Source organism: Zootermopsis nevadensis, unplaced genomic scaffold, assembly GCF_977971745.1.
Source record: "Zootermopsis nevadensis isolate Lab colony 2312 unplaced genomic scaffold, Znev_1.0 Znev_ptg000061l, whole genome shotgun sequence".
Taxonomy (NCBI): domain Eukaryota; kingdom Metazoa; phylum Arthropoda; class Insecta; order Blattodea; family Termopsidae; genus Zootermopsis; species Zootermopsis nevadensis.
This window is the reverse complement of record NW_028259192.1, coordinates 16482100-16509511: the sequence shown is the minus strand read 5'-3', so window position 1 is coordinate 16509511 and position 27412 is coordinate 16482100. Positions and strand designations below refer to the sequence as shown.

Genomic DNA, 27412 nt, shown 5'->3' with positions numbered 1-27412 from the left:
TATTGCTTTATATTTACAGAAGTTAAAATATTCGCAAACATTTTATATCTGAATATTTTGTACTACACCCTTTTATAAAATATATAATTCCAAGAAACCGCTGCGATAAACATTTATCGAGTTACATTCGAGATGCGAACACAAGCTCATATACGAGGTCTTCGTGCAGTGACCGATTTTAACCAAAATTGGAATTATCGACAAATTTTACTTAAGACTCCTCAGTATCGAATTTTATGGCAATCGTTCAGCGGTTTTCGACTTGTTAAATACCGACGGATGGACAGAGATGGCGGAGTTAACAGGCGTACTTTTGCTGCTTTTCATTCCAGAAGCCCCGAAGTCATGGGAGAAATATTTCAAGATTGATGCACGAAATTTTTCAGCTCGAAATGTTAGCGCTACCTTTCCAAGCTCGTCGTACTGTATGCAACAAGTGATCTGTCCAATAGCTTATGTCGAAATTACAAAGAATATTACACCCCGAATGTGACAAGAGGAAACTTCACAGTTTGAAATTATATTTCTTTTAATAATGAAACTCAGTGGAATCCATTCCTTCATTGACGGAAAAGCATCCAGACGGATCAAGTCCTGTTGGTATGGCATCCTTCACGCATTATCCATAGATGTTCGTAGTTTCGAGGCAAAATTTAATCGGTACCTTGTACCGAGTTAAAAAAATACGTGGAACCATACCTCCAAGCTCAAGTACGCCTTTAAACATCGTATTAATCAAGAACCATTAACAAATTTATAATTACCTCACTATATATTTCACGTGTAGTAGAAAATGTTTACTATTTAAGAGGCACGAAGTCTCAACTAAAGTTAATCTGAGAAATATGATTGAAGCAACCAGTTTTGTGTCATTTTCATCAACCGTATTTTTTTAAAAAATATTTACGCTGTTCTAATTCCATTAACAGCTAATACACTAAGTAAATCTCAAAACTGAACGTCGCTGTTTAGTGGTTAGCAGTATTCATTTATATGAGGGAGATCCTGGGTTAAAATCTCGGCTCAGAGAAATTTATATTGTTTTTCATCAGGCCATGCACCCAAACGCCAGGACAGAGTCCTGAGTTCGGTCGCTGTCGCCTGTTCTCATATCCTTTCTCATTCATTAGGCCTATCACAATAATACTGGATTCTGTACAATCTGAACTATTTATAGTGTTGTTAAACAGACCTAAACCATATACGAATATCTAATATTATTAGAATCCGAACGTCAAATACTTTTACAAAAAATCTCAACTCTCTTTTATTTATTTATTTTTTATTATTATTAGTGTTCTGTCTGACGACAGGTCCGTATGAACAGGATCCTTCCATCCTTTTCTCGGACTGGGACCTGTTCATATACGTTCTTGGCAGATGATCCAGAAGTGGTTTGTCATTGCCTTCTTCTTTGTGTGAATGGAGTAATTGTTGGGATGCCACGGAGAAACCGGGGAAGCCCCCGGAGGAAAACTCCGTGTTGCCTAGACCACGGCCTTGCCCAACACAAGTTATGAATTCGGGCACCGCCGGGAATTGAACCCGAGACCGCAGGATTATAAGGCCAGCGTTCTAACCGCTACACCACGTCAGTTTAATCCAGTCCATTTGGCTTACAGAAACAATTTCAACCTAACCTAACGTACGTTTACGTGCAAACAAGCGTAGCACATTCAGTTAATATTCAGGGGAATATCAAAAGCTTGTGAGTTTTTAGGCGGTATTAATATACAGAATAATTAATAAAATTGTTCCGAAATTTCATTTCGTGCTGGTTATAAAATGTCGACAGGTTGCGATAAGACATTCTGTGTACGGTCAATGAGGGTGGTGTTACATGGCATCTTTCTAACAAAACAACGCATGGGATTTCATATATATCTGAAATCCCATTTGTTGTTTTGTGACAGCGCAGCCGTGAAGCGGACTTATGTGTTATGGGTCGGCCAGATTTGACGTAAGATCGCCCGAAACTGACTACGCGCTCGCAAGAAATTCATTGTTACAGGCACCGGCCTCATATTGGCGCCTCCGACGATCTGGTACGGAAATGCGTCTTTCTTCTGCAAGAAATGAATAAATTTATGCTTTCGAAATTTATTATTTGTTATAAATATTAAATTTGTGTGGACAAACACAGGATATCATAATCGTAATGTAATCTATGAAGACCGTTTCTTATTATCCTGGATTAAGAACTACGGTCATCTAGGGTTTGTGCGAAATTAGTTCTAGACGTAGTCAGTTCTAATCCATGTTAAAGAAGTTGTTTCATGTGACGTCTCGCAACAGGAATTTGCCCAACTCAATAGTTCATAATTGAAGTGGTTCAGCTGCAGTATGTAACATGTAAAAGAGCTTTCCCAACACAAATTTACATACTTATGTTTATCTAACACAATAGTTTTCAGCTGAATGTGTGCTTTCGTGCAAACTGTCTGCGCACATGCGCTGACAATTTACATAAGAATGCTAGATAATATAACAAGCCACATTTCCCTGAATTAACAATTGTAGATACATTTTTTCCAACAGCTGAAAGTTTGTCGTGAATAATATTCAAGTTTGTGTATGTTATATATCTAATTTCTTTTCGCTGATTTAATTGTACTTAATTGTTCCTCATTTTACGTTTAGGTTTATAGATTAAGTGTGTTCGTGGTTACATCGAGACTGAATGACATATATTTAAAGACTGTAATACATCTGCCAAAAAATTGGTAATAGCGAATTATTCAATTAACATTAAAGATTAAAGAAGTGCTTATGCGAATAAACAGTGCTTGATAAATTGCACATCCATGGTATAATCTGAAAGTATTAATTCACAATAGCGAAGCCTGAGTAATTTTATTAAAAATTAAAAATATATAATATTCGTGGTGTATAGTGAAATATTCAATTGACAAATTAACTCCGTTAAAATCCAGCGGGCTGTTACACTAGTACTATTGATATTGATCAAAAGGCCCAATATAATGATGAGACAGAAACATGAATAGGAATGGCTGTAGTGTAGCACAAGTCGATCCAAGTTGCAGAACATGAAAGGTCTCTGTTTGTTTTCGTGTTGTTTCTGTCTCATCGAAGTTGATCAAATCCCAGACCGATCTTCACTGAATGTATCTACTTTCTATTATGCCATGTGTTTCTAATTATAGTCACTCATGGTGAATGAATACAGCAAATTCACTATTATAAATGAGAGAGAAGCTAATAAGTTAAAGTATAATTCCAGTACTGATAATTCACATGTGCCACGCCCTGTAACATTCCAGTGGTTCCAGTATTCTCCTCTCTGTCTCTCCCTCTCTTGGTATCCACCGCACGGAACCCGGGCGAGCCGAGGCCGAGGTCCCTGGCTGGGGTGGGACTCACAATCGATAGAACGGGACAGATGCCGGGAACAGACGCGGTGTCGCACCCCTGAATTCTGACAGCCACCAACCAGGGTCGGGATTACTGTTAACAAGTCCGATCCTCAGACAAACGTCTTCTGTCCGTTTGCGAATTTCATTTCCGATTAGAAATTTCAACACTCAGTTTAGCTAGAAACAACTTCCGAAAATTTAAAATAAAAATATTTGTGTTACTACTCATACATTTGAGTGTATTTTAAACCATGAAATACAAACTTCAAAAGCTCCATAATTTACTTATTACTGTTATTTGGACATGTTTATTCTCACTATTTCCAACATTATCAAAGGTACTTGTGTCCCTTTTTTGATATTCTGGCATAATGACCTCGCCACAACATCCCCAAGAAATTTAAATTAAAATACAGAAATCATTATAAACGTCTCTTAATTCGTTCATAAAAGTTACTTACGAATCACTGATGCCGTGAAAATAACGTAAAACATTTAAGCAGTACGCCATAATTTTTTCTAGTTCTCACAAGTTTTACATTTGTCGGAAAATATTTTAAATAAAGAATAAAATGGCACAATCATAAATTAATCATTTAAAATCGTCATTTGATGTCAGTACAGCGATTAACTGACAACTCACATAATAATACAAAAACAACATTTTATTTAAATGCGTAAAAATTAGAAAGAATGTTTGTAACACGTATGAGGGGGAAAAAAGGTTATTTAATCATTCACGTTATGGCTTACAAATCAGCATAAACATCTGATAAAGAGGCGTTTGACGTGTAACAATAAAACTGGAGCCGTGCCAGAGTATAAGAGAATGGAGGCAAGGCTCCACTCATTCATATCCTGTAACTACATGAAATTACGCCACATAACATTGTCTTCGAAGGAAGTGACCTCGATTTGGGTGATCCCCTGATTCACGTAATGACGTTTACAAATGTAGTGGAAGAAAGACTCCCAAGGCAGCACCAGGACAGAATCTATGAGGACATTATCTGTAAGTGTATAGCAATTTTGTTGGCCGATCTAGAGGAAGATGTGGCACTGAAAATGATGAGACGAGTGTCTGGTGCCGGAACGAGGTCATTATCGAACTTCAGACTCGAAAGAGGAAGGGAAGACAAAATAAGACGTGAATGGCTTCTTTGCACAGTCTAGCATTACTACAGTACGCTACACCCATGTGCTGCACTTCATAGATTGTAAAATGCGTCCCATAATTTCATATATATTTTTGTATGCGATGTAGAAGTACTGCTTACCATGGCCTGGTATATTTCGGTGTCAAATATCCAGGTTACAGGCCGTTCGCTGTAACCTTCTTATCGATTAGGTGCTGATTAATGAAAAGTAAGGATCGTATATGTGATTTCCAAACATACACTGAATGTAATAATGTAGGCTAATAAACAGATCTGCAGACCATCACTTACGCCTACTATGTAATTTACGAGACAAATACAGACCAATGAAGATGACTGTGTTCTGCGTAGGATTAGTCTCAAAAATAAAGAAGCCTTGATAAAGCTTTGATAAATGTATCTTATCTAAACAACACTCAGCTCCTTCCTCAAGCAGATCACAACGCGTCTTCATTTCAAAGATCTTCCGACCGATGCTTTTAAAGAAACAATTGATATTTCTTTTCAGAAACATAGGAAACCCATAAACATGCTCCGTGGCAATAATTCATACGTATTTCGTGTTGAAGTACATAGTACATTTAGTCACGGTTGTGGTTCAATAGGTCATAAAGGTTCGTAGAATCACAAACGCAGAGAACCAACGCTCTAGGAAAAATATACGTAGCCTGTATTCAGAAAAGAATTATACCCGGAAACAATTCCTACAGCTAAATGAAATAGTCCCGGTTTTTAGATTTATGCTAAATTGGATTTACGTAAAACCTTGCATACCGCGTAGTATTGGAATATAAAAATAAGCATACAAACAAAACTGTTTACACTATAAAGGACACTAACGCCAAACGCATTTCGATCTCAAGAGGTCATCATCATTGGCAAAAAGGGGAATTGTAAACAGTTTTGTTTGTATGCTTATTTTTATATTTTGGATATACGTAGTCACAAGTGGCTACTTTATCGCAAATAAACAAAATGATTCACAAATTCCTGCTACATTTTGTAAATAATGATCCCATGTGGTTTTCGATCCACGAAAATTAATTCCATCTGGCATAAAATCTAACAACTATTTGTTGTAATTGCCACCCACACCCGCGCAAATCCAAGAATTTTAATTTTACTTTTATTAGGATCGTTTTCCAGTAACCGTATTTCATTACATTTAGCAGAACCAACGCTCCGAAAGTTTTGTTGACGCTAATAAACTCTCCAGTATGTTAACACTCGGGTCGTGGTCTCAGCGCAACATTACGACACCCTACTAATAAATTTATAAGTTGTCCATATTAATATCATGAACGATGAAGCAAACTCAATACCCTAGTAAGGCAACCAAATCATCAAAATTGCAGCATCTCATTTGAGTTGTGCTTTACTCAGATCATTACATTATGTCCACTGCGTTATCTGCCTCGTCCATGCATATGTAACGACGAACAAACACTACTGTACCTACATGGAACAAATTCAACGTGGGAAAGATGAGAGGTGCAAACAAGTGATCACTGGCAAAATCTAAGCGTAGATGGAAAGATGTTAAAATGGGTCTTTTTGGGAATACAGTAGGAGGGTGTAGATTGGTTTTATCTGGAGACTTCTATGAACGAGGTAACAAACTAATTGTTTCCATAAAAGGCGTGACATTTTACTAGGTGAGCATACGATTAGCTTTTCAACAAGGAATCCTCTTCATGGAGTTATTTACTTAGTTTAATTAGCCACACAGACGAAAATGTCTGTCAATATTCCCTTATTAATAAGCAAATCAAAACAATTTGGCTGTTAAAAATGTTTATACATTTCAATTTAAATGATCTTTGTTAAAAACTACAATTGCGCTTTAATGGAGATTCACTCTTTAAGCATTACAACTTTATTGTTCCAAAGCAGTCTTGTGCTTTGAGGACACAAAAGTCGGTTTAGATGTTGAAATACTGAGCCAGCAAAAATGAAATCAGAGGGCATGAAAGTGTCCACTTACACGTGAAAGAAACTTCAAAATTGTTTGACATAAAATTTGAGCTCCAAAAAGGCGTTTTGACAGTTCTATTTTAGTGACAGAACCAAACATAAAAGCCTTTCCCCTTTCTTCGTCACTTGCATCTAAACAAATTTTCTGTCCGCCCTGAACGAGTACCGGGTGACAAATTCGAGGCACGTAACCTTTGCATGCCTTAAATATTGATTTTTATTTTATTTTTTCCCCAACTTTTATGTACCAGCGTTGTCATTCGAGAGTCTAATAACATCAAGATTCAGAAAAGGTTCAAAACAAGTACAGTATTTCAGATCACGTAGAGGCAGAATCAAGACAAAAACAAAACAAGAATAAGAAATGTTATCTCCTCACAGAAATATAACAGGAATGCTGGTCCTATATGGTCCGTGTCTCTCACAAGGCAATTCAGCAAGCTATGGGAATAAAGTCTGATTTATGGGGTCTGGTTCTCGATGGATAATGTCACGTTTCGGCGCCAAAATTCTTTGTTTCATACAAATGAAGTCTCAATATACTGTAAATTAACTTCACGGCCGCTCGACTGTCGCATGATAAAAAGTATCGCTCTCAGGCCCAGAAATGTTATTACAATTTTCATTTTCGATGTCTTTGTTAAAAAATTACGAAAGTTTCACAACTTCCTTCTAATTCTAAAGACTAGATCTTTTAGAGACCATGGATTCTACGGGTCATTGGAGTGGGACATATTTACGATAACGACAATAAAATAATTAAATTTATATTAATTCGGTGAGAATTCAGGTTCTCACCACAGCGAATATTTCTAAATTCATTTAACTCTGCCTGACTATAACAGGAAAACCAATTACAAGCAACTAGTGAAAACAATAAAAGCATTAAAATAATACAAGTAACACATAACAAAGTGTTAAGTTGTGCACATGAGAAGAGAACAGTAGCCAAAATACACAAAACGAGGCATAACATGTTAGATGTTGGTCTTCAGGGTTATGACGCTGTGTGAACTGAAGACGCAGTCCTCGGAATAGTTAGTATCTACCTACAAGTCCACATGGCATCACAACCCAAAAAACTAGCATCAACACCTTCACGGACGTAAGAATCTGAGAACATAACTAGAAAACAGAAAAGAACATTTTTACCTTAAATAACCATTAAATAACTTGTTGACAAAATTAAAAGAGCGATATACAGACTTTGTTAAAGGTAGCAATGCTTCTCCAATGCTACACAAAACCAAAAGCCTCATAATGGAATAATAAGCCCTAATGTGCAAGAAAAACGGAAATATTTTAAAATTAAGAAAATGTATGGAAGATGTGCTGGATAGAAATGTAATTTTCAGCCCCAAAACCTACCGAGTCCTTCAAGTCACTCGCAGCGCAAAACATTATAATCACCCATTTAAGCCCAAGCCCGTCTAAATAGTAAGTTAAACATTCAGGGAGATCGCCCTGATGATGGAAGCAGCAAGCACTTGCAAAACACCCTGGACCTCCTGCCAGACTACATGGCCCAACAACTCAGAAAACAGCAATATTCAATTTTGAATGTGCCGACAACATAACTACGTGAAAATCCTTTTACCTTTTCTGGAGTTCTTGCATGCGGTCAGATGGACATACAGACTGTGAAGTTTACGCGTTAAGTTTTGCAACTTTTAGTTGCGAACGGGCAAATAACGCGGATCAATGGCTCGCGTGGGGTAGGACCACTACGATAGATGCTATTATACTTCTTCTAAGATCTTAAGTACAATCTTATTTGAATGGACGTCGACCGTAATGATGAACATGTAATGATCTAGGATTGCGCGAACTTCGCCTACTTTAATGCGCTATGTCGGCATTTGTGTGGCGAGAATAATGAAAAACGAGGCATTATGCAGAGCGAGCCTAAATCAACCGATACTAAACCAAACAGAAGTTGAGACAGTTGACGCTCGAGATTCATAATGAGTCTGAAGGATTAAAACGTAATTGCTTAACAGCCTTACGGCTGATGAGATTAGGCTAAATCTATGAGTGATGGCGTTAAAGAATTACAAAGAACAAGGAGAGTTACGTGGTATGTTTAATTCTGGCGCAGTTCTTGTGCCATTCTTCTAGATATGTTGAGGAAAAACATGAAAATTCCAGTCAGGAAAGCCGTCCTCGTGCAGCATCGATCCCTGTGCAGACTCTGTAATGACTCTGGGTCTTGTTTCTTTCTAGCAAGTACCAGAATAACCAAGAGACATAAAACGTGTCATAGTCTTCTTTCGCTACCGGTTTTGTTACAACATCACAAACTGAGGCATTCGAAGACTAGTGATCACAACATTCTCCAATCTTACTAAAGCACACACGTGTTTTTAACGCAGTATATTTTGTTATAAACTGCTGGGTACATCTGCACTACATAATGTAGTTAAATCATACATTAACACATATCGTTATGCAATGAAGTCCTCTCGGACGATCAGAATTGTGACATTCTCTGCTGCCATCATCAGGGTAATGATAGCATAGGCAGTCACTCTTTGTAATTCGCTAGATATCGAGGTGATATCTCGATCCAAACAGATTCAATTATCTCTTTATAGTCTTCGTGTTTCAAGAGTGGGGTTAATCTTTCGTTATTATGCTTCAATACAGTTTCATATCTAGCGATGCTGCATTGTGATACCGTGTAGACTTGAAGGCAAGCCTTTTACGTAACCCCGGTGGATTAAAATAAGCGTATTTTACCAACAAACACACTCGCAAACGTCATCATCACGTGATAACAGGTAAATTTGCCATGCACGTCCGACAAAATACGTACTTATTTCAGTAGAAGCTCCATATGACTACCCAAAAAGACTGTTTTATTATAAAGGTCTAATGTCGGGTACTATTACAGACTCCACGGCAGGCAGGGTGTACAGATGACGTCACTACGTGTGTCAATAACACTTCACCCTGAAATGAAGTCCTTCCTTTTCCCCGCACAAGTATAACGAGCCTGCAGAACGGCGGAGTGCAAGCACTGAAATTACCGCAAACTTCCACAGCCCACAACAGATCTACATGAAGCAGGCAGAATCTAAACGCGGCAAACACCGAAGTGTATCTCCATTCCATAATGGAGCTGAAATGCAATTATATTAAGAGGTTTCCATATTTCCAAACGAAGCTTTTAAATTTTACAGCATTATAAAGTAACTATTAGGTAAGGTATATTAATGTGCAGCCCTCACTCAAGATATGAAATTAATTATATCTTGTCTCTAAATGTATTTATGTTTACCGAGACAGAGGTTTCAAACGCATCTGAAGTAGATGGAACATTCGACACGGTGCCACACGTACTATCACTCAAATCGTTCGACAATTGAAGATATATTATACATAATTTTATAATATTCACTTTCAGTATAAAAACACGTTAAATATCTGAACATAAATGGGTAATTACTCTTCGTTTATGGATTAAACACCCGTGCCCGTCTCAGAACTGCATCTTCGTAGCACGCGGTATGACACCTTGGCTGGGGGATCAGCTTTTCTCAGTTATCGTGTCATTATAAAATAAGTCAGAAGTCAAACGATACATCATTCAAGATTCTAATTTCCAACCCCGTTGTTGTAGACCACGATCGTCTAGCTCGATATTTATAAGCTAAAATGGATGTTGATAAAAGAGTTTGTGAATAAAAATTATCAGTGACATCTGCAAGAAAGCTCACGAATGATTTATATTGAGTTAAAAATTATCATCAGGGCAGACTTCAAATCGGTTTTCTTCCTGACTGGATATATATATATATATATATATATATATATATATATAAGGCACAATCGTCAGGCATCTTCAAGCTTCTAACGTATAACAAAGTTCATGGAACTGGACAGGAGCATTGAAGTATATGCACCGCTCCGTATCCAGGAACACATGGTAGGGAATCCACAGCTGAGCGGATACACAAAGTCCTGTAGCCTATGCATTACGCCTCGCTTCCACAGTTTCAGTTTGAAAGTACTTGAACCTATTAACAGCTCCCGTCGGTGGCTGAGGCAGTGACGGTGGAATATGCACAACGGATTGCGCATTAAATCGATACCAGACCAAATTACGTACTCTCCTACCACTCCACGGTCATCTCGTTACCTCCTACAACCGTCTCCAAAATAATATACCAGTAACGTCATCTGCGATTTGTGTGCACGAGAGCATTTAATTTATGGCAGTGTTGATCAACGACCTGTCTGCTAGTCGGTACATGCCAATTACTTATTTAATAAAAACGACAATTAATATGAGTAATATTGGTTCAATATGTAGCTGAAAATGTGGCAAGCTCATACAGTTGGAAACAAAAATGACAGTCGAAATTACGTTGACAGAGATATTAAAAGAAGATTAAACTCTGAGAGTGCGAGCTACCAGTCGGTTAAGAGTATTTATTACTTCTCTCTCTCTCGTGTGTAAATGTACGAAATTATAATTTTGCTTGTTACTTTGTATGGGTGTAAAACGTGGTCCCTCTTCATAAACGGGAAATAAGGAATTACGTGTTTGAGAGCAGAGTACGAAGGTGAATATTTTGATCTAAGAACAAAGAAGTGAGAGGAGGCTTTAGAAAATTGTATAATGAGGAGATTCTTAATTTGTCCTTTTCACCAAACATTATTACGGTAATCAAATAATGTAAAATAATGTGGGCTAGAGATGTAGTATGAACGGGAGATATGACAAAATTTCACAAAACTTTAGTCGAGAATTTAAAGGGAAATGACCACCTGCAAGATACGAACTTAAAAGTAAGCAACTATTACAATGGATCTTAAATAAATAATGTGGTAGGGCATGAATTGAATGCATCTGCTCAGGATACGGACCAGTGGCAGGTTCTTATGTACACAGTAAGCAACTTTGGAGTTACAAAAATAAGTGTATAAAATATTGCCTGAGACATTCGTTTGTTTCTGTGCTGGACCTACCGGACTTCGGTTCAGGTAGATTGGCGAGTTACAAAAGTGCATTTTAATATGTTTAAGCCTATATGACAATAAATTGTAACTTAATAATATTAATAATGAACATGGTCAGTCTAAAGTTTTATTCATTGCCCAAAAATAAAATGCTCCATATAATTCGACAAATCGCATTCATTTATGCAATACAGAAGCACAACGAAACACAAACATTATATAAACAAGGACAGACCTGTGGATATACAATATATTATAAATGAATTTGCTGAAGTAACTATTTTTGATTTGAAGTATCATTCTTCCTAGCCTGATACAAAGACAAAATATTAAAAACTGCCAATCACTGATTATGACGAGAGCTGCTCGGTTTTATCCAGTCATTACACGAGTATTAGACCTACGCTTCTTCTGAACTACAAAACTCCATCCCTGGTTTCATCAACTAGTTACATTATAATTCGGACGAATTTGTTTCAATAAACCTTAACAGAATATGGTCAAACGTCAGTACCAATTTGTGGGCCTAATTCTCTTTTCGCAGTGAGAATTAAGCAACACGATATCCCCATCAAGCCCTTCGTGTGGATGTGAAGCATATGCCAGAGATTCACATCGACCGCTGGTCAGGCCCACGGCTAATTAACTGCAAATAACTTTGACAGGATACTACAGCACGAAAAGATCATTTTTCGGATCAATTACCTATTTTATACTCCATGTATAAAACAGAAAACATGTTTGCATATTTATCCAAAGATTTCTAGTGGCCGTTAAAATATCGATAATAATTATCTTTATAAAGCAAGAAATAAAATGATCTTGTAAATTTTCAAACTCTGTAGCTACAATTTACTGTGGAAACTCAACTAACTAGCTTTATATTGCACTTTGTCAATAATATACAACTTGTATAAGGGATAAACGCCTTTCGGTCTGTAACAGATCATCAGCTGTGCCCCATACACTAATGCTTATATATATATATATATATATCATAACACTGTAGTATAATTGGTCCGCGTGGTACCTGTTCGTCTATCCATAATCTAGTAATATTTACAATTATTAAAATATTCAATTAAAAAAATTAAAAACTAAACATTAATATATTACATATAAGTATCTTAATTAATAAACAAACAATATTAATAGATTATGGATAGACAACAGGTAATAGACACTTCAAATCTACTGCACAGCTATGAGCATGAGAGACTGATGACAATAATTTAATGTCGGAAATGGAAGTATTATTAAGAAACTGTAATTAAATCTACTTAGTGTTCGAGTGGATTAAGTGTAGCACCATCATTTAAATAGATAAACCCATACCTGAAAATCAGATATGTGTCGACTTTAAGGCAGATCGCATGTTTCGTCAACAAGCGCTTTAATAATAATCCAGGACAGCAACGAAATAAACCCACGTTTAAGAATTCCACCCCGTCTAGCTAACCACGTGAACAGTCCTCCTCGTGAAGATGGTAGTACGTCCAGTCCAATGTAGCTTCCACAAACAATAGGCTCAGGTCACACAGCACATCGAAAGCGCTGTTATCGAAAGTTACAACAGGGTGCACTTCACGTCCACTCGTCCGTTTAATTTCGAAATCGAATCAGGTTTTGTAACACAATTCGTTGTATACTTAAAAAAATACTTTGATAAGAACATTTAAAACGGGTTCTCTTTCATTCTATTAACATTATCCAGTTATTTACATTGTCTATAATTAGTTGTTCCTCAAGTTCTTTAGCTCGTCTTTATTCACTCTTTATCAATTAACGTAACATAATATTCTTTACTTAATCATTTTCAGTGTTCACTTTGTATAGACAAATAAAGAGGTCCGCACAACCACTGTCTACAAAATGTAATTTACGTCTTACGGTTATTAAACTTTAAAGCGTGTAACTTTATCCGCTGTAGAAGTGTGTTGTTAGTTGAAACAGGGATTGTGTACTAAGTCAGAGAAGTACATTCAACAGCGTACAATAGCCAGTTTTCCGCTCTTAAATTTCCGAGCTCGTAATTCTGTACTGGATTAATGTTCGTTCTTTAACGTATGTGACGTTATTTCTCCCTGTCATACTACGGCGTGTGAATTGTGGAGAGTGTGGCAGAATTATAAATGCTAACACTAAATTATAACCTTCAAATATCGGTTAATCAGAAAAAACAGACTCAATGTTATTTGATTAAAATAACAGACCACTACGTTCCATTTTTCAAGGTGATTTACAAAGAAAATCTAATCGAGAACGACAAAAGTGTTTCTTAGATTGTGAATTGGGGTATATTTAATTAAAGGAACATTCTGGAGGCTATAGTAACAATATATTGCAATCGCATCGTCTCTACTGCAACGTGAATAACACAAGAACATAACACTCCTTCTGAAGGAATAAGAACCAGTGTTTAATGTTTTAAAATAGGACCAAACGTACAGGCCTATCTTAACCAATCTTCAGAACAAGAGACACGAATACAGTCTAACCTGTTCTATAATTCTAAAGCATTCGATTTTCCAGCAAAACAGTATTCTCAACAGCGCCCTCCGAAATGCTCACAAAAATTTAAATAACTGTCTTTATAAACTCAGACTGGATATTTATTCTACGACATTGTTTCAGCTAAAACCTGTAACAACTACTTCCTACTCTTACATACTAACAACCTTTACGCATTATCTACAAAATTCATTTATTTATTCGAAATGCCATACAAAGATTAAGAAATACAGTACTAAATGACATGGGAAAATGATCGTGAAACATGATATCCCTGCAATAGTTGAAACGAATGATATCGAAAAATACACCTACAATTACCCAAGAGATGTTGGAGCAACATTCGATTTATATGGTGGATGTAAAAAGAAAAGAAAAAGCTCAAATTTAAAAAAATGCACCCCAAAAATTTATAATTTCGTTTACAACTGTTTTTGTTGTTCTGTCTTAACGCATTCGTTTAAGAATTAAAACTTAAAATACAGGAATTCATTTATAAAAATTCGCATTTCCATTAAAATAAAAATGGAATTTCATTGCAGACGGAACACCTTCGACGTTCATCCTGACTTAAAAATATTTGCTCGATAATTCTGGTAATGCCCCAGAAATAAGTCGCGCAGAGATGACGAGACGTGTGAAGTGAGAGATATAATCCGCTGTTTCAAGTTGGTGCTCAGACTTGTTGGCTATGTCAATATTGGTCCCCTTCTGCTAACCATCTACAGTCCTGCTCGCACGCTGTTCTCGTCAGCTTCTGTAGCTGCTAAGAGACAAGAACCGAACTCCACTGGGAAATATTACGAGTGGCCCCCTGCTTACACATTACCCGTGCCCTCCTCTCCACTGAACTCAGTTTCTGAATACGTCACCTGCGACGGAATTTTCATTCCTTCGACATAGTTCTTACTCTTCAAGGCCAGAAAAACTCGTGTAAACCTCGAAAATCACACGTATTACTTCAATGTTTATTAGTTTAATTTAAGACGCATTTAAATTGACGTCGGTCTTCTGGAGATACTAACGTCGTGCGGACGTTTAAGCATTTACATTTAGTACGACTCCTTGGACTCGTTATCAGCCTAATGTAAGACCTCTACATAAAAGGACACAGAAAAATGCGGACAAACATCCATGCCTCGAACGGGACTTGAAAATACGTTTCAAGTGTTTCAGTTGTCAAGGCCACAAAGCGCCCGCTGTGAAACTTCGTATTTTTTTTTCTTTCAACTGTAAAATGTCGGAGATAAATGAGGTTTGGTAATCTCTTGGTGCAAAGTACCACTTAAAAGTATCCTGGGATTTACATATTTTACAGCATAATCAAAAAAATTATGACGAGTAACACAAGAGCAGCTCGCAGCTGTTCAGTTCATGACGAAACTACCAGCGAAATATAATAAACAAAACTTTAACACATTTGTAATGGAAATTGTATTAATAAACATACATGTCTGTTTGATAAAACAATTAGCCTCTGTGTAGTGAAAGGGCTTTACTAACCTATAACACAATTATTATGTGAAAGTAATAATTTAATTAAAATACTTCAAAAGCATACAGCAGCTATAAAATATTCTACACTGCGGATTTTCACAACAGGAAAGACAAACAGAAAACGTACCCTTTCCTGCCAGAAAGAAATTTAATATTTCATGAAAAGTGAAAATGTCTCGGTATTATGTTTAATGTTACGTATCTATTAAACCATATTAAATTTATTGTAAATTTTTACAACAGACTTTTTAATCCCTTGCGGTCCCTTTTAAATACCACTATGACTCTCTGCGGGTCTATTTAAATACCATTAAGCTGTATAAATTCAACTACTATTACGAAATGGTTAAATTTTCTTTTATAATTTGCATTATATGGCCGTGGTCTTTGATGTTCCAGTGACATAGTCCCAAAAACAGATTCATGGCACAATTGACAGCGGTGAGAACTCACTCAGAAAAAACCACCGAAGTTGCTGCTGTATATACACCTTTTTTGGATGCCTATATTTTATTTACTTGTTATTCTAAAACAGTTAGTGCAGTAATTACTCTTAGTATAGAAGAAATATAAAAATTCTAGTTAATTAATTTGACAGCTAATTATGGCTTTCATTTAGAAAATATTTATACCATAATTGAAAATATCCGACATAGTTACCTCCTGATATTCCTTCAGGAAAGCAGGGAGTATAACAGGAATTTATCAACCCTCGGATGAAAGGAAACTCTGAACTGACTAATTCCAGTGAAGACACAAAGTTCACAACCTCGTCATCCGCGAGCCTTCCTCTTCAAATAATTTAATCTTCTTTTTATCCCCCTAATCTAAAACTCTTTGTCCGAACAAATTATCTGTCGTGTATAGACGCCATTAAGAAAAACAATGCGCTATACAATTACTTTTTCTGCAAGTAACGTTCTTTTGCAGATATCTTCTGTTAGTCTGAACTATAATTAGTGTTCAAAGCTGAGTAAAAAGAAATAACTATACAGCTTTTTTCCCTACCGGAAAGCGAAGAGCGACGAAACTGTAGTTAATTTCGTGCATGAGCTGATTGTAGAAAACTAAAAGACAAATTGCGAAGAAATTATAAACACAGAAACGGGTTTTGTTTTAACTGTTTTCTGAGAAGTCTTAGCGAAACAATTTCTTGGATAATTAAAACAGTCTCTTAACTCATTAATTCCTTTATTCCTGAGATCTGAGGTTCTCACGGGGAGGAATATGCCCATGTTCTTCTGGCTTTTGACGCCGTGTAACACGTAGGTAGATACCAACGTTTCGGAAAAATATACTGTCTCCATCTTCAGGACCGAAAATGGAGACAGAATTATTCTTAAAAATTTTGGTATTCACCTGTGAGAGTCTACACGACATCACATAACAGAACAACATCAGCATCATTTATTCCTATTTTTTTCCTCAATTAAATAAACATCCGCTTCTTTAGTGGCACAATGCGTAAGTATTTCAGTTATCACCAGCTCCTTTCATCACTAAGCGATCCTATGTTATCATATTCCTCCCAGTGTATGTGTTCCTGTGGGTATGATGAAGACAGAGTATAATCTCATCTTCTGTTATTTAACAATATTGTTTCAGCTGCACAGAATAGAGGCTGGTGAAATGATTATGAATCTTGAGCAGATAAAGATTAGTGAGCGTGCCGCGACCTATTTCAATGTATTTTTTTTTAAAAAAATCGTCATATCTGATAATATTTTACTCAAACAAAACGGCGTCAACCTAATAAAAATATAACTGCGTTAGTTCTAATGATTAGGAACATAGTTTACTTTACAGACATAAGGAAATCGTTTTCAAATACAGAAATAAGCTTTATAATAATAACAAAAAAGTATCTTATGTAATTAACAACAAAAACCTTTCTACATATAACAAATTCCATCTAGTATAAATTTCATTTAGATTTTTTGGGGAATTGATAACTTCGACGTTCTAGCTAGTCACTTCTAAAATTTCAAGATTATGACTAAACACTCCTATGGAACCAGAATTTGCCAGCCGAGACAGAGGATGCCTGTAACCAGAAACGTAGCACAGCAGCGCAGTTTACGCGATGGTTACACGAGTAAAATATGTTCCAGCGCTCGATTATTAAGGCGTAATTAGCATAAACAGAACAAATAAAGTGAACTCTAGCGCGTTATCATATTTCATATTCAGCATTTCAACAAGAAAATCAAATAACCCAGCATTACACAAGTGACGAAACTTTACCCACGTTTTTCTTTCATCCGTCTTCTAAAGTTCCGTCATCCGCGTCGGAACTTCAGCCTCCTGCCCGTACATTTTCTTCCTCTCATCTCGCCTTTCATACCGTGATAGCTAAAATGTTTTTATTAATCGGCATACGTTCAACATGAGAATTCTCCGCCTTTTTCTTCTAAAGAAGACGAAAGAAAAGACATTCTCAAGTCGAAACAAACAAAATTTAAATAAGGATGAAAACTAGGATCAGAACTTGATGTACTATCATCTAAAAATGCGGAAAACTTTCTCTTCGGTGAGGAGTCGAGAAATCTGAGAGAAAGAGGTCAATTGGAAGACCAAAGCGATTGGAGGATAAAATTACAACGGATCTCAGAAAAAGAGCCTATGAGTTTATGAACTTTTACGCTGTCTCAGGAAGAGTTCAGTAGTGGCCACTTGATAACACGGTAATGGTCTCGCAGGTTGCATAAAACGCAGATATATTTTTGACCAGTTAAGTTACTACCAGCTTCTCTACTCTTTGTAGTAAATTACGTTTCTGAACGCCCTGTATCAAAACGCTAGACGAAAACTACGGCAAATAACACATGTGAGAGGTTTATTGTCATGGTGATTATATTAATGCGAAAATGTATATTAATGAATAGAAAGTACTTTAGTATAAGCCCTCATTACCGAGTACCAAAGGGTATACGCCTCTTAAATCAATATCAGCTTCACAAATGCACCATTCCACCATGAATCCAGTATGCTACATGGCAATGCTCTAACTATTTTTCATTACGATTTACCTTTGCCTACAATTACGTTCTTCTACTCTTCTATAGCAAGGATGGCCATGGCCAAGGCAGCTTTCGTCAAGAAGAGGATACTTCTCACTAGCAAGTTGGGCTTGGAGATGAAGAAGAAACTAGTGAAGTGTTACGTATGGAGTGTCGCGCTGTATGGAGCAGAGACTTGGACACTCAGGAAGAAGGAACAGAAATACCTGGAGAGTTTCGAAATGTGGTGTTGGAGAAGAATAGAGAAGATCAGGTGGACGGATCGAGTGACCAACGAAGAAGTATTGAGGAGAGTCAACGAGCAAAGAAACATTCTACAGGCGATTACACGAAGGAAAGCTAACTGGCTGGGACATATTATGAGAAGGAATGGATTACTGAGTGATATCATCGAAGGCCAGGTTGAAGGAAAGCGAGGACTGGGAAGAAGACTGATACAGCTAACCGACGATCTGAAACAAGGAAAGAAGATGAAGTTCCAGGAGTTAAAACGAGAAGTTGAGAATAGGGATAACTGGAGAGCTGGTTTTGGGCAGAGCAATGGACCTGTCGTCAGACAGAACACTGAATAATAATAACCCTTCTATACGTTTATAATGGGTTATTTCTGAAGATGGCTGTATTCTGGGCCATTGTACCATGTAGTCTGGTAGAAGTTTACCAGTTCTACCAGACTACATGGTGCAACAACCCAGGATACAGCCATCTCCAGACTCACAGCCGTGAGAACCTCAAATCCTACATGGGTTATTTTTCTTTTTCTCTTCCTTGCTACTAACTGTTATCGTGTTTTGTTATTCGTTCCAACCCTGCCCTCCTCACATTTCTGAAGCGCTCTCATCACTCCTCGTAGCTGGCACGCTGTATGTCGTATGTGCCCAGCGTCTAGTAACAGGACAAGTGACTTACGAGACGACAGCGGCTTCTCGGAACACTTGAAAACGGCTCGCTAGTCTCTGGAGAGGGCAATGCAAGACAGAACCCGCATACAAACGAGGGTCGTGGTTCAGATATTGCCTCACTGCGAAGAAATGTTTTTCTCAATCTCTTAGCTCCGATGGGAGCAGATAATGGAAACGAGTTAAACCGAATCTGGCAGGTAAGGGGCAGAGACCGAAGTTCGTCTTAACATTTAAACATTTAGTCCCTACCTCAAAGAAAACACAACTCCTCTCCATTACAATAATAAGTTGGTTAAATTGACTTGTTCCTAAAAAGGGCGTTGTATATATAAGCACACGATACGATACTGAAGTGTAAAAAAGTCTTGCGCGCTTTATATGTCTTACCAACATATATGTCCAGGAATTTATACAGTGACCTTGAATCCTAAAGTAACTTCAATTCACGCTTCTCTTCTTATATGGATTGTTTCCTGTTATTTTTCAGAATTTGAAGGATCAGATTCTTACTACGAACGTCTGGCTGGAACATGTAAGTACTGTCTGGATTTTAATTCTTAAAGGGTTCTAAAAATGTTGTATTACACTGGATACTGCTGTTCTCTGGACTTGTCTCTTTGTTCATTTTTCTAAAACAAAATTACTACTTTTCGGGAGCTGGCTCTGATCTCGTCTTCAAGTTAATATTAACTCTTCTGCGTAATATAGAAGTAGCTAGTCCCAATCCTTGTCCTGTCCTGAGAATCAGTACTTTTAATAGACAGTGAACGATATACAGGTAAATGAACATTAAAACAAATGGTAAAAGACTATATATCATAAGCATTTGCGAGTAAAATTGAAAACATGGTTAACATATGCTTTAGCTAACGACACAATGTATGATTTGAGGTCTTCACGGCGGTGTCCAAAGATTGTTGTCTTCTGGGTTGTTGCACCGTGTAGACTGGTAGACTTTCACCAACGTTTCAGAGGTCACACTGCCTCCGTCATCAGGGCGATGAGTATGAAGTTTTCTGTCTCCTGGGTTGTTGCACCGTGTAGACTTGTAGACTTTCACCAACGTTTCAGAGGTCATACTGCCTCCATCATCAGGGCGATGAGTATGAAGTTTTCTGTCTCTTGGGTTGTTGCACCGTGTAGGCTGGTAGACTTTCACCAACGTTTCAGAGGTCACACTGCCTCCGTCATCAGGGCGATGAATCATCGCGAAACAACCCAGAAGACAACAATCTTCATCGTTAACATAAGTCACTCAGAAGAGTACCCAGAGCTAAATCGATCTTGCAAGGACCTGGACACAGAACAGGGCCGGCCATACCATCGCTGTGTTAACTGTAATCGCCTGCCAATTCCACGTGAGCCTCTGCGTAGCAGTGACTGAGTGTCGTGTTTGTGCAGGAGTGGCAGGACCACAAGTTCCGGTGGGACCCACAGGAATATGGAGGTGTTACTGAACTCTACGTCCCGTCAGAACACATCTGGCTGCCTGACATTGTGCTCTACAACAAGTGAGTGTGACTACTTTCCATTTCTATATCTGTTCGTGTTGGTAACTAAAGGTTACAAAAAAATGCGTCTCTTAGCTTCTCCATGCCTTAAATTTCAGTTTTAATTGGTGGAAATTCTTGCAGGAATCATATTATATTACAGCGGTATAAATCCTAATGTGAAAATATAGTCGCTAGCGTGAAGTTACTTTGACAAAGAACCATCTGCACGTCCTGTTCAGGCCCCGTTGCTGAGCGGCGAGACTCCGCCCTACTGATGCAATCGTAGCTAACAAAAAAGGAAGAAATCCTCTCCTAACATGTACGGTAAAGTCTTTCTCCTCTCTGTGATGCTTGTAATCTAATCAGTTTGTCGCAGGCGCCGAGTGGAATCGTTCGTCTCGCTGTTCCTGACGGTTTAAGGACATGAACGGAATGTTTTGCGGAGTAATTTAAATTCTTATTAATGTGTTATGTTTATCTGGAAGCTACCGAAAAATAAACACAGCTGACCTATTTTATTGCAATATCTCGGAATTTTCTTTTGAGGAGCTGAGGAAAGCCACGCAAAACTCCTGTCGTCATATTCGGTCCACCGGCCAAAAGTCTTACGGGAAACTTTCTGAAGCACTGCAGCTCGAGCTAATCTGCCCGGTATCACGGGCCAGCTTAACAAGAACTCTGGGTTTATACGTCATTTTTATCTTCGCTTCAAAATGGATTCCACTCACAGAAAATTCTCGTTAGGTTCTGCTAAGCATGATCAAGAAACGTTATTATCTGGAAAATGTAGATAACAGACATGTTTAATAACTTTTTTGAATATTAATTACGGCGTTAGACGTTTTTCTATTAAGGATTTAAATTAAAAATGAGTCAATTAAATTTGTAATTATTTTTCAATCTCTCATCTCCGTTCATCAATCAATATCACAAACTTTCAAGCGAGGTGCGCAGCAGAAAAACTGAAACGGAATAAAGAACTTCAGTTTTTTAATTTTACTTCTAAGTAGAATCTTAAAACAAGAACTGGTAATTTAAACTTATTTCGTTGCAATACGACGAGCTCAACTGAGTTTCACACAATCAGTCACAATTAATTAATTAATTAACAACAACAACTGGTTTATAAGATTTTTTCCTCTGAGTACAAAACACTGAGGTCTGTTTGTCACCAAATTTCTTCTTCTGTTATTTAGAACACCATGCCTACTCAGAAAGTAATTACACAAACACTCGCTTAATTACTAGTGGAACATCAATTAAAGTTCAGTCTCAATAATCCGACTTAAACGAGGCTGAATGACGGCTAGATAATCGAAAATGTAGTATACTACGAAGACTAATGAAAAATAGGAGGGTAAACAAACTCAATTTATAACTCAATTTACGATGATACGAAGAAAATACAATACGGGATTAAATAAACAAAATAATCTTCACAAAAAAGTAATTGTTTTTACATAATGTAAATATGCAAACGAGTTTACATTTTAAAGAAATTAGCTTCTGAGTCTCCTGATTTTTTGAGGCGAGGTCACACCATCGCCTCAAGCAACGTCTTTAGCATCTGAGTACATAAAATTCAGACTGTGTAAGATGGGGGAGTGATTATTCCGAAACATGCCGTGATTACTGTTGATAAAATGGAGCGTACCGAAACGTCACGTTGGATAAAACTTAATGTCGGGTAACCGAAGGTCAGATAATCTGGATTACACTGTAAATTCGTACATTACAACCCATGAAATCACACGAATATTACCACAACAGAACCACCAAATTTAGTGCCAATATTTCCCACGTCGTTACTAACACTACCACTACAACCACGTCCTTGTCCACCCAATAAAACCCTTCTTTCAAGAGCTCAAATCAAACTATCAGATTAAATAAACTATAAGTTCTACAAAAATAGGGAACAGGTCGCTTTAAACTGTCACAATTAACTTTTTGAATGGTAAATAAATTTAGATGTTCCGCAAGACACTTTAGATGGATAATCAGCCCTTCACCATGCCCCATGTAAATAATTTCACAAATCAAAAATAAAGTTACGTTTGCATAAGCTGAAAAAGTCTATATTATATTACACCTTGCACAGAATTGTTTCGCAAAAATGCGCCTGATTTATGTGTCTCGTTTAATTTACTGTGTGCTCTGATTCATCAATAATCTGAGAACAAAGTAGGCAGTGAATTATGCCTCCAATTTTGACAATCGCAACCATTAATCACGGAGCAACCTTCACTTGGACAGTGATACATGTGTTCAGAAAGTTTCAGCAAAGCCAGCTCCTAAGTTGAGGTTAGGTACGGTTACAGCAGCAGTGGAACTTTACGAAGACCGCGTCACCTACTGTAACACCAAGAAATACTTTGGTTTTCAAGAACAGGTTTAAAACATCACTTGACATACAAACCATAAACTCTCCCCGTTAGGAAGTGATACATGGCAAGACGGCGAGATTATGAACGTATTTGTTATGTTTCAGGGGACGACCTGTACTGCACAGAACAAACTTTGAAGTTAAACTTATATATACAGAGCATACTCTATTTAGGAACCTTTATTTTTATATTTAAGAATGCCCTAGATTTAATACAAGTTGCACATCCTAAGTAGCATTTTATCTACGCAAATTTCTATGTACAAATTAAAATACTAATTATTCACTTGCGTTACATTTCATCGTTTCCATAACTATGTCTTCATTCACCATGATTTCAAAGTTTTATATAATTTCTTCACTTCTATTTCATTGGATCTGTTTATGCACACGTAAAATTTGGTATGAATTTCCGAGTGTTACATATGTGTCGAATTTTTTACATCAACATTTATTTATACTTTTCTGCACTGAACACTTCTGAAGTACCTTAAATCACCAGCACAGAAAGTTAATCTTGTACCGGCTTCATATTGTATGGATTATGTGGATGAGTTCACATTAAGTATATAAATATAGTTAGAAATAATTTACAATCAATGACATCCATAATTAAAGAAATAGTGATATGCTGAGATTATATGGATAAATCATAAAGACTTACGAGGCGTTTTCAAACACATACACTTCAACGTGCTTAGCCTAATCGACATATTGAAATGTCGCGAAATTTTCCTTAATTAAATTACCTTACCTTGCATAATTTGCATCCATGTGTTACGAAAATCCTGTATTTAGACTACATGCGTCGCGGGTTATAAGTTCAATAAAACCATTAATTAATTAACATATGTCTGAACACGAACGCTGCAGTTAATCTCTGTGTCTATGGTGCAGTCGGTTCCTAAACGCGCTGTGTTTTATTCACTTTGTAACCTACAGCTTTATTCCACGTCATTACCTGCACCTTCATTCAGACTCCGTCTACCAAAAGCTGCGTCTAGCGAGATCTAGCCAGATAACACTTACGTACCACCCGCTGAGTTGTCTGGAGTTGGCTATTGAATTTTCGTTTCTCGGTACAGAACATGGCGAAACATGGCACCGACTGATATGACTGAGGTGCCGGGGCCAGTAAGCTAACTCATCCGTCAACCCGAATCACTCCTCACAAATCCCTCTCCCTAAGTCAACCTGCTATCCAATTTCCTACGCAACGACATTGTATAATCGATTCCGAAACAGACCCCTTCCCGTTACTCTGTCTTAAGGTAACTTTACCGGATAATATATTGAGAAAAGAGGCAAAGGTTTTCATCTGTCGTATCCCTTCAGCCCACAGGCAATTTAAAAAACTACACCCCCCCCCCCCCAAAAAAAGGGGTTTTTTTCTACCGAAACAGGTTTACAAGAGTCTTTTAGTTAAGAAGGCGGTGTATCTTTATGGCTCATATAGAAACAAAGCTTTTCTCCTATACCAGAATTCCAGATTCCAGTATGGATTCTCCTTCCTTTGCTCCTTGCAGCGAAACTTAATAATTTGTTCATACTCGATCGAAAGTACATTGCTATAAACATGGAATCGAAGCTAAATCATAAAAACTTTGAAAACTATCACTCTCTTCCGGCTTGTGCAGTTTTCTGTGAAACTTCGCGTAGTCTAAGTGTGAAACTGCATTTTCACTCACTGGAACCCAAATGAGGAACGATAGATGTCTCCTGCATCATCGCAAAACTAAACAAGCATAATCGATCGGTATTTTTCTTGTATACATTATCTTTCGCGTACAAAACAGACAACATCGTCAGATAAATTCGTTGCAGGATGCATGAAACATCAAAAATATATTATAGTGGTATTACAATCCACTGAAGAGTATGGAATTTCACAGATTATTTTAATAACAATTGAACTTTTTGTACTGAATTCGAATTACAACCTAAACCTTCAAAGCACATACCTTCATCATACAAACTCTGAATAGTTTTGTATCAACAAGCATCAAAACGTTGGCTTCTGAGCTTTTGATAAACAGTTCCTTTCGCCTTCACAGTTGCATTTTCATGAAAGTACAAAGGTCTTATTTCCGTCATGAACTCTCTGATTCAAAGGACAAAGTGAAAAGTTTTTGATGGAATGTTCTGTCACCACGGGTCCGCATTCCTGCTTTCGGATGTGCCACAAAATCTCCGCCACATGCATTTGTAAAGCAGCAGACATTCTCTCAATCGCGGGTACAGACCGCGTTAAAACGCTGTGCAGAATCGATTAGAAACCGGGGGGCAGAGAATTTCATCCACTACAACTCCGGAGGAATACGTTTAGTCCTTCAATTAGTCAAGATATTCCCCTTGCTTTATGGAACCCACGTGTCGATTAGCGTGGTCCATATCTCGAGCCAAATTAGTCCAATCAATACAATCATCATATTTATTTAACATCCATTAATATTGTTAAGATTTGAGGTTTTCACAGCGGCGAGTATGAAGACAGAAATCTTCATTAATATTATCTTCCATCTACAACTTTATCTCCCAAATGGTCTCTATCCTTCAGGTTTTCCGACCAGGTCTTTGAATGCATCTTCTCCACACGTGCTACATGCCCGCCAATCTTCTCTTATTTGGAGATATTTATATTTGCCGTAAAATACAGACGATTAAAACTCTTTACTGTGCAGATTTTCTACCTCATTTTATCCTTCCGTTCAGCATAGCCAATAAAATTAAAACATGCCTATTTATTCTTCCTGCGTAATTATTAAAATATTACTAACTGCAACAATACATATATTTTAAATAATGCGCTCAGAACGGCCGCTCATTTTAAGGAGCCCGTAATCCTCGATCAGTATCAAATCTGGTTTCGTCGCATTGGTATCTTCTACCACATTATTTTATATATAGTATGTTTAAACAGCGAAAATGTAACAGATTTAAAAAAAAATTGAAATCCTGGTATCACGTGCATTGGTTCAACGCAAGAGCGCGAGTCCAAAAGAATCCCTTGCAGAAAATTAGCTTCAGTTACATGCTCCATTTTTGCTTACAACTTGATTTGGAAAACACGAAATGACATAGAACCTGTTAAAGTACGGAAGGAAATTAATAACCACTTCTTTGTCACTTCGTGCGATGGACTGCTACTGAAATTCATTCCGGAAAGCATTCTATCTGGATAAAAAATAAAACGAGTATGAAGCCATGTAGCAACAGGTTGTACTCTTGAATTTTCTCTCGCGCCTCATTTTTCAAGCAACATCTTGTGTCTTCCCATCTCCATTATCGAAGTGTCTCTCTAACCCACCAAAGCGTCCCAACATTAGCAACATTTTCACTTCTCGTCCCTAAACGACCAGAGTGGGGCGCTAGAGACTAGCTCCACTTCAGACCACTTACGATATTCATTCTCATAGTTGCTTCTTTGGGAGACGCATTCTTTTCATCCACTTCGTTTCCGTCTTTTCCGCTTCGTTTTGTCCTATTCCTTCACCTGGAGGGGAGATATCGTCCCGATCAAATTGGGTCCGACATCACAGATGTAGCCCTTACAATGAAATTTTCAGAAGTAGGGGAATAGGTTCCTACGTTATTTAACAACGCTATCTCAATTGTGCAAGTTACATAATACTGAATCGGATTGAAATATTATCATGAATGTCTAACATTTAATGATTAATTTCATTCTCTAAGAAAACAACACTTCATCATTACAAATATAAATTATGTTTCCTGATTAAGGGAATAATTCCTTAATAATTCATACGAAACACAAATACCAAATGCAGAATTGCTGATTACTCATGCAGATGGTACCACAGGACTTCAAAAGACTGATTCCATTAGAAAGACTTGAGAAAACCAGCAACATAATTCTAAAGCAGTTTATCATTACGGATAAGTACAATTCTGTTTCCGACATTTATTACCATCACCGTCCGATAAACGACCCACTGATCATATTCACATTATATAATAAGGATATAAACCTTTAATTGGCCTCAATAAACTTCAATGAGGGTTGGTACGTTTATTGCGTCCTTGTTCGGTTCGTTTAACAGCAAGGCCATGAATTCGACAGTGACCATTTTCTGACATCGCAACGATGAAACTCGGTAACACTAACTTTACCG

General features: G+C 37.3%; 2 protein-coding genes across 5 annotated transcripts in view; one reads left to right on the top strand and one right to left on the bottom strand.

Annotated features, from left to right (window-relative positions):
* The window catches only part of nAChRalpha1 (nicotinic acetylcholine receptor alpha1), a 229371-nt gene that overhangs the window by 168509 nt on the left and 33450 nt on the right, over positions 1–27412 (bottom strand). The window lies entirely within an intron of this gene.
* nAChRalpha2 (nicotinic acetylcholine receptor alpha2) overlaps positions 1–27412 on the top strand; it is a 45704-nt gene that overhangs the window by 2088 nt on the left and 16204 nt on the right. The window contains exons 2-3 of the mRNA XM_022079210.2: positions 19888–19932; positions 20802–20911. Of these exons, the coding sequence (XP_021934902.1) occupies positions 19888–19932; positions 20802–20911 (155 nt within the window). The remainder of the gene's footprint in view (positions 1–19887; positions 19933–20801; positions 20912–27412) is intronic.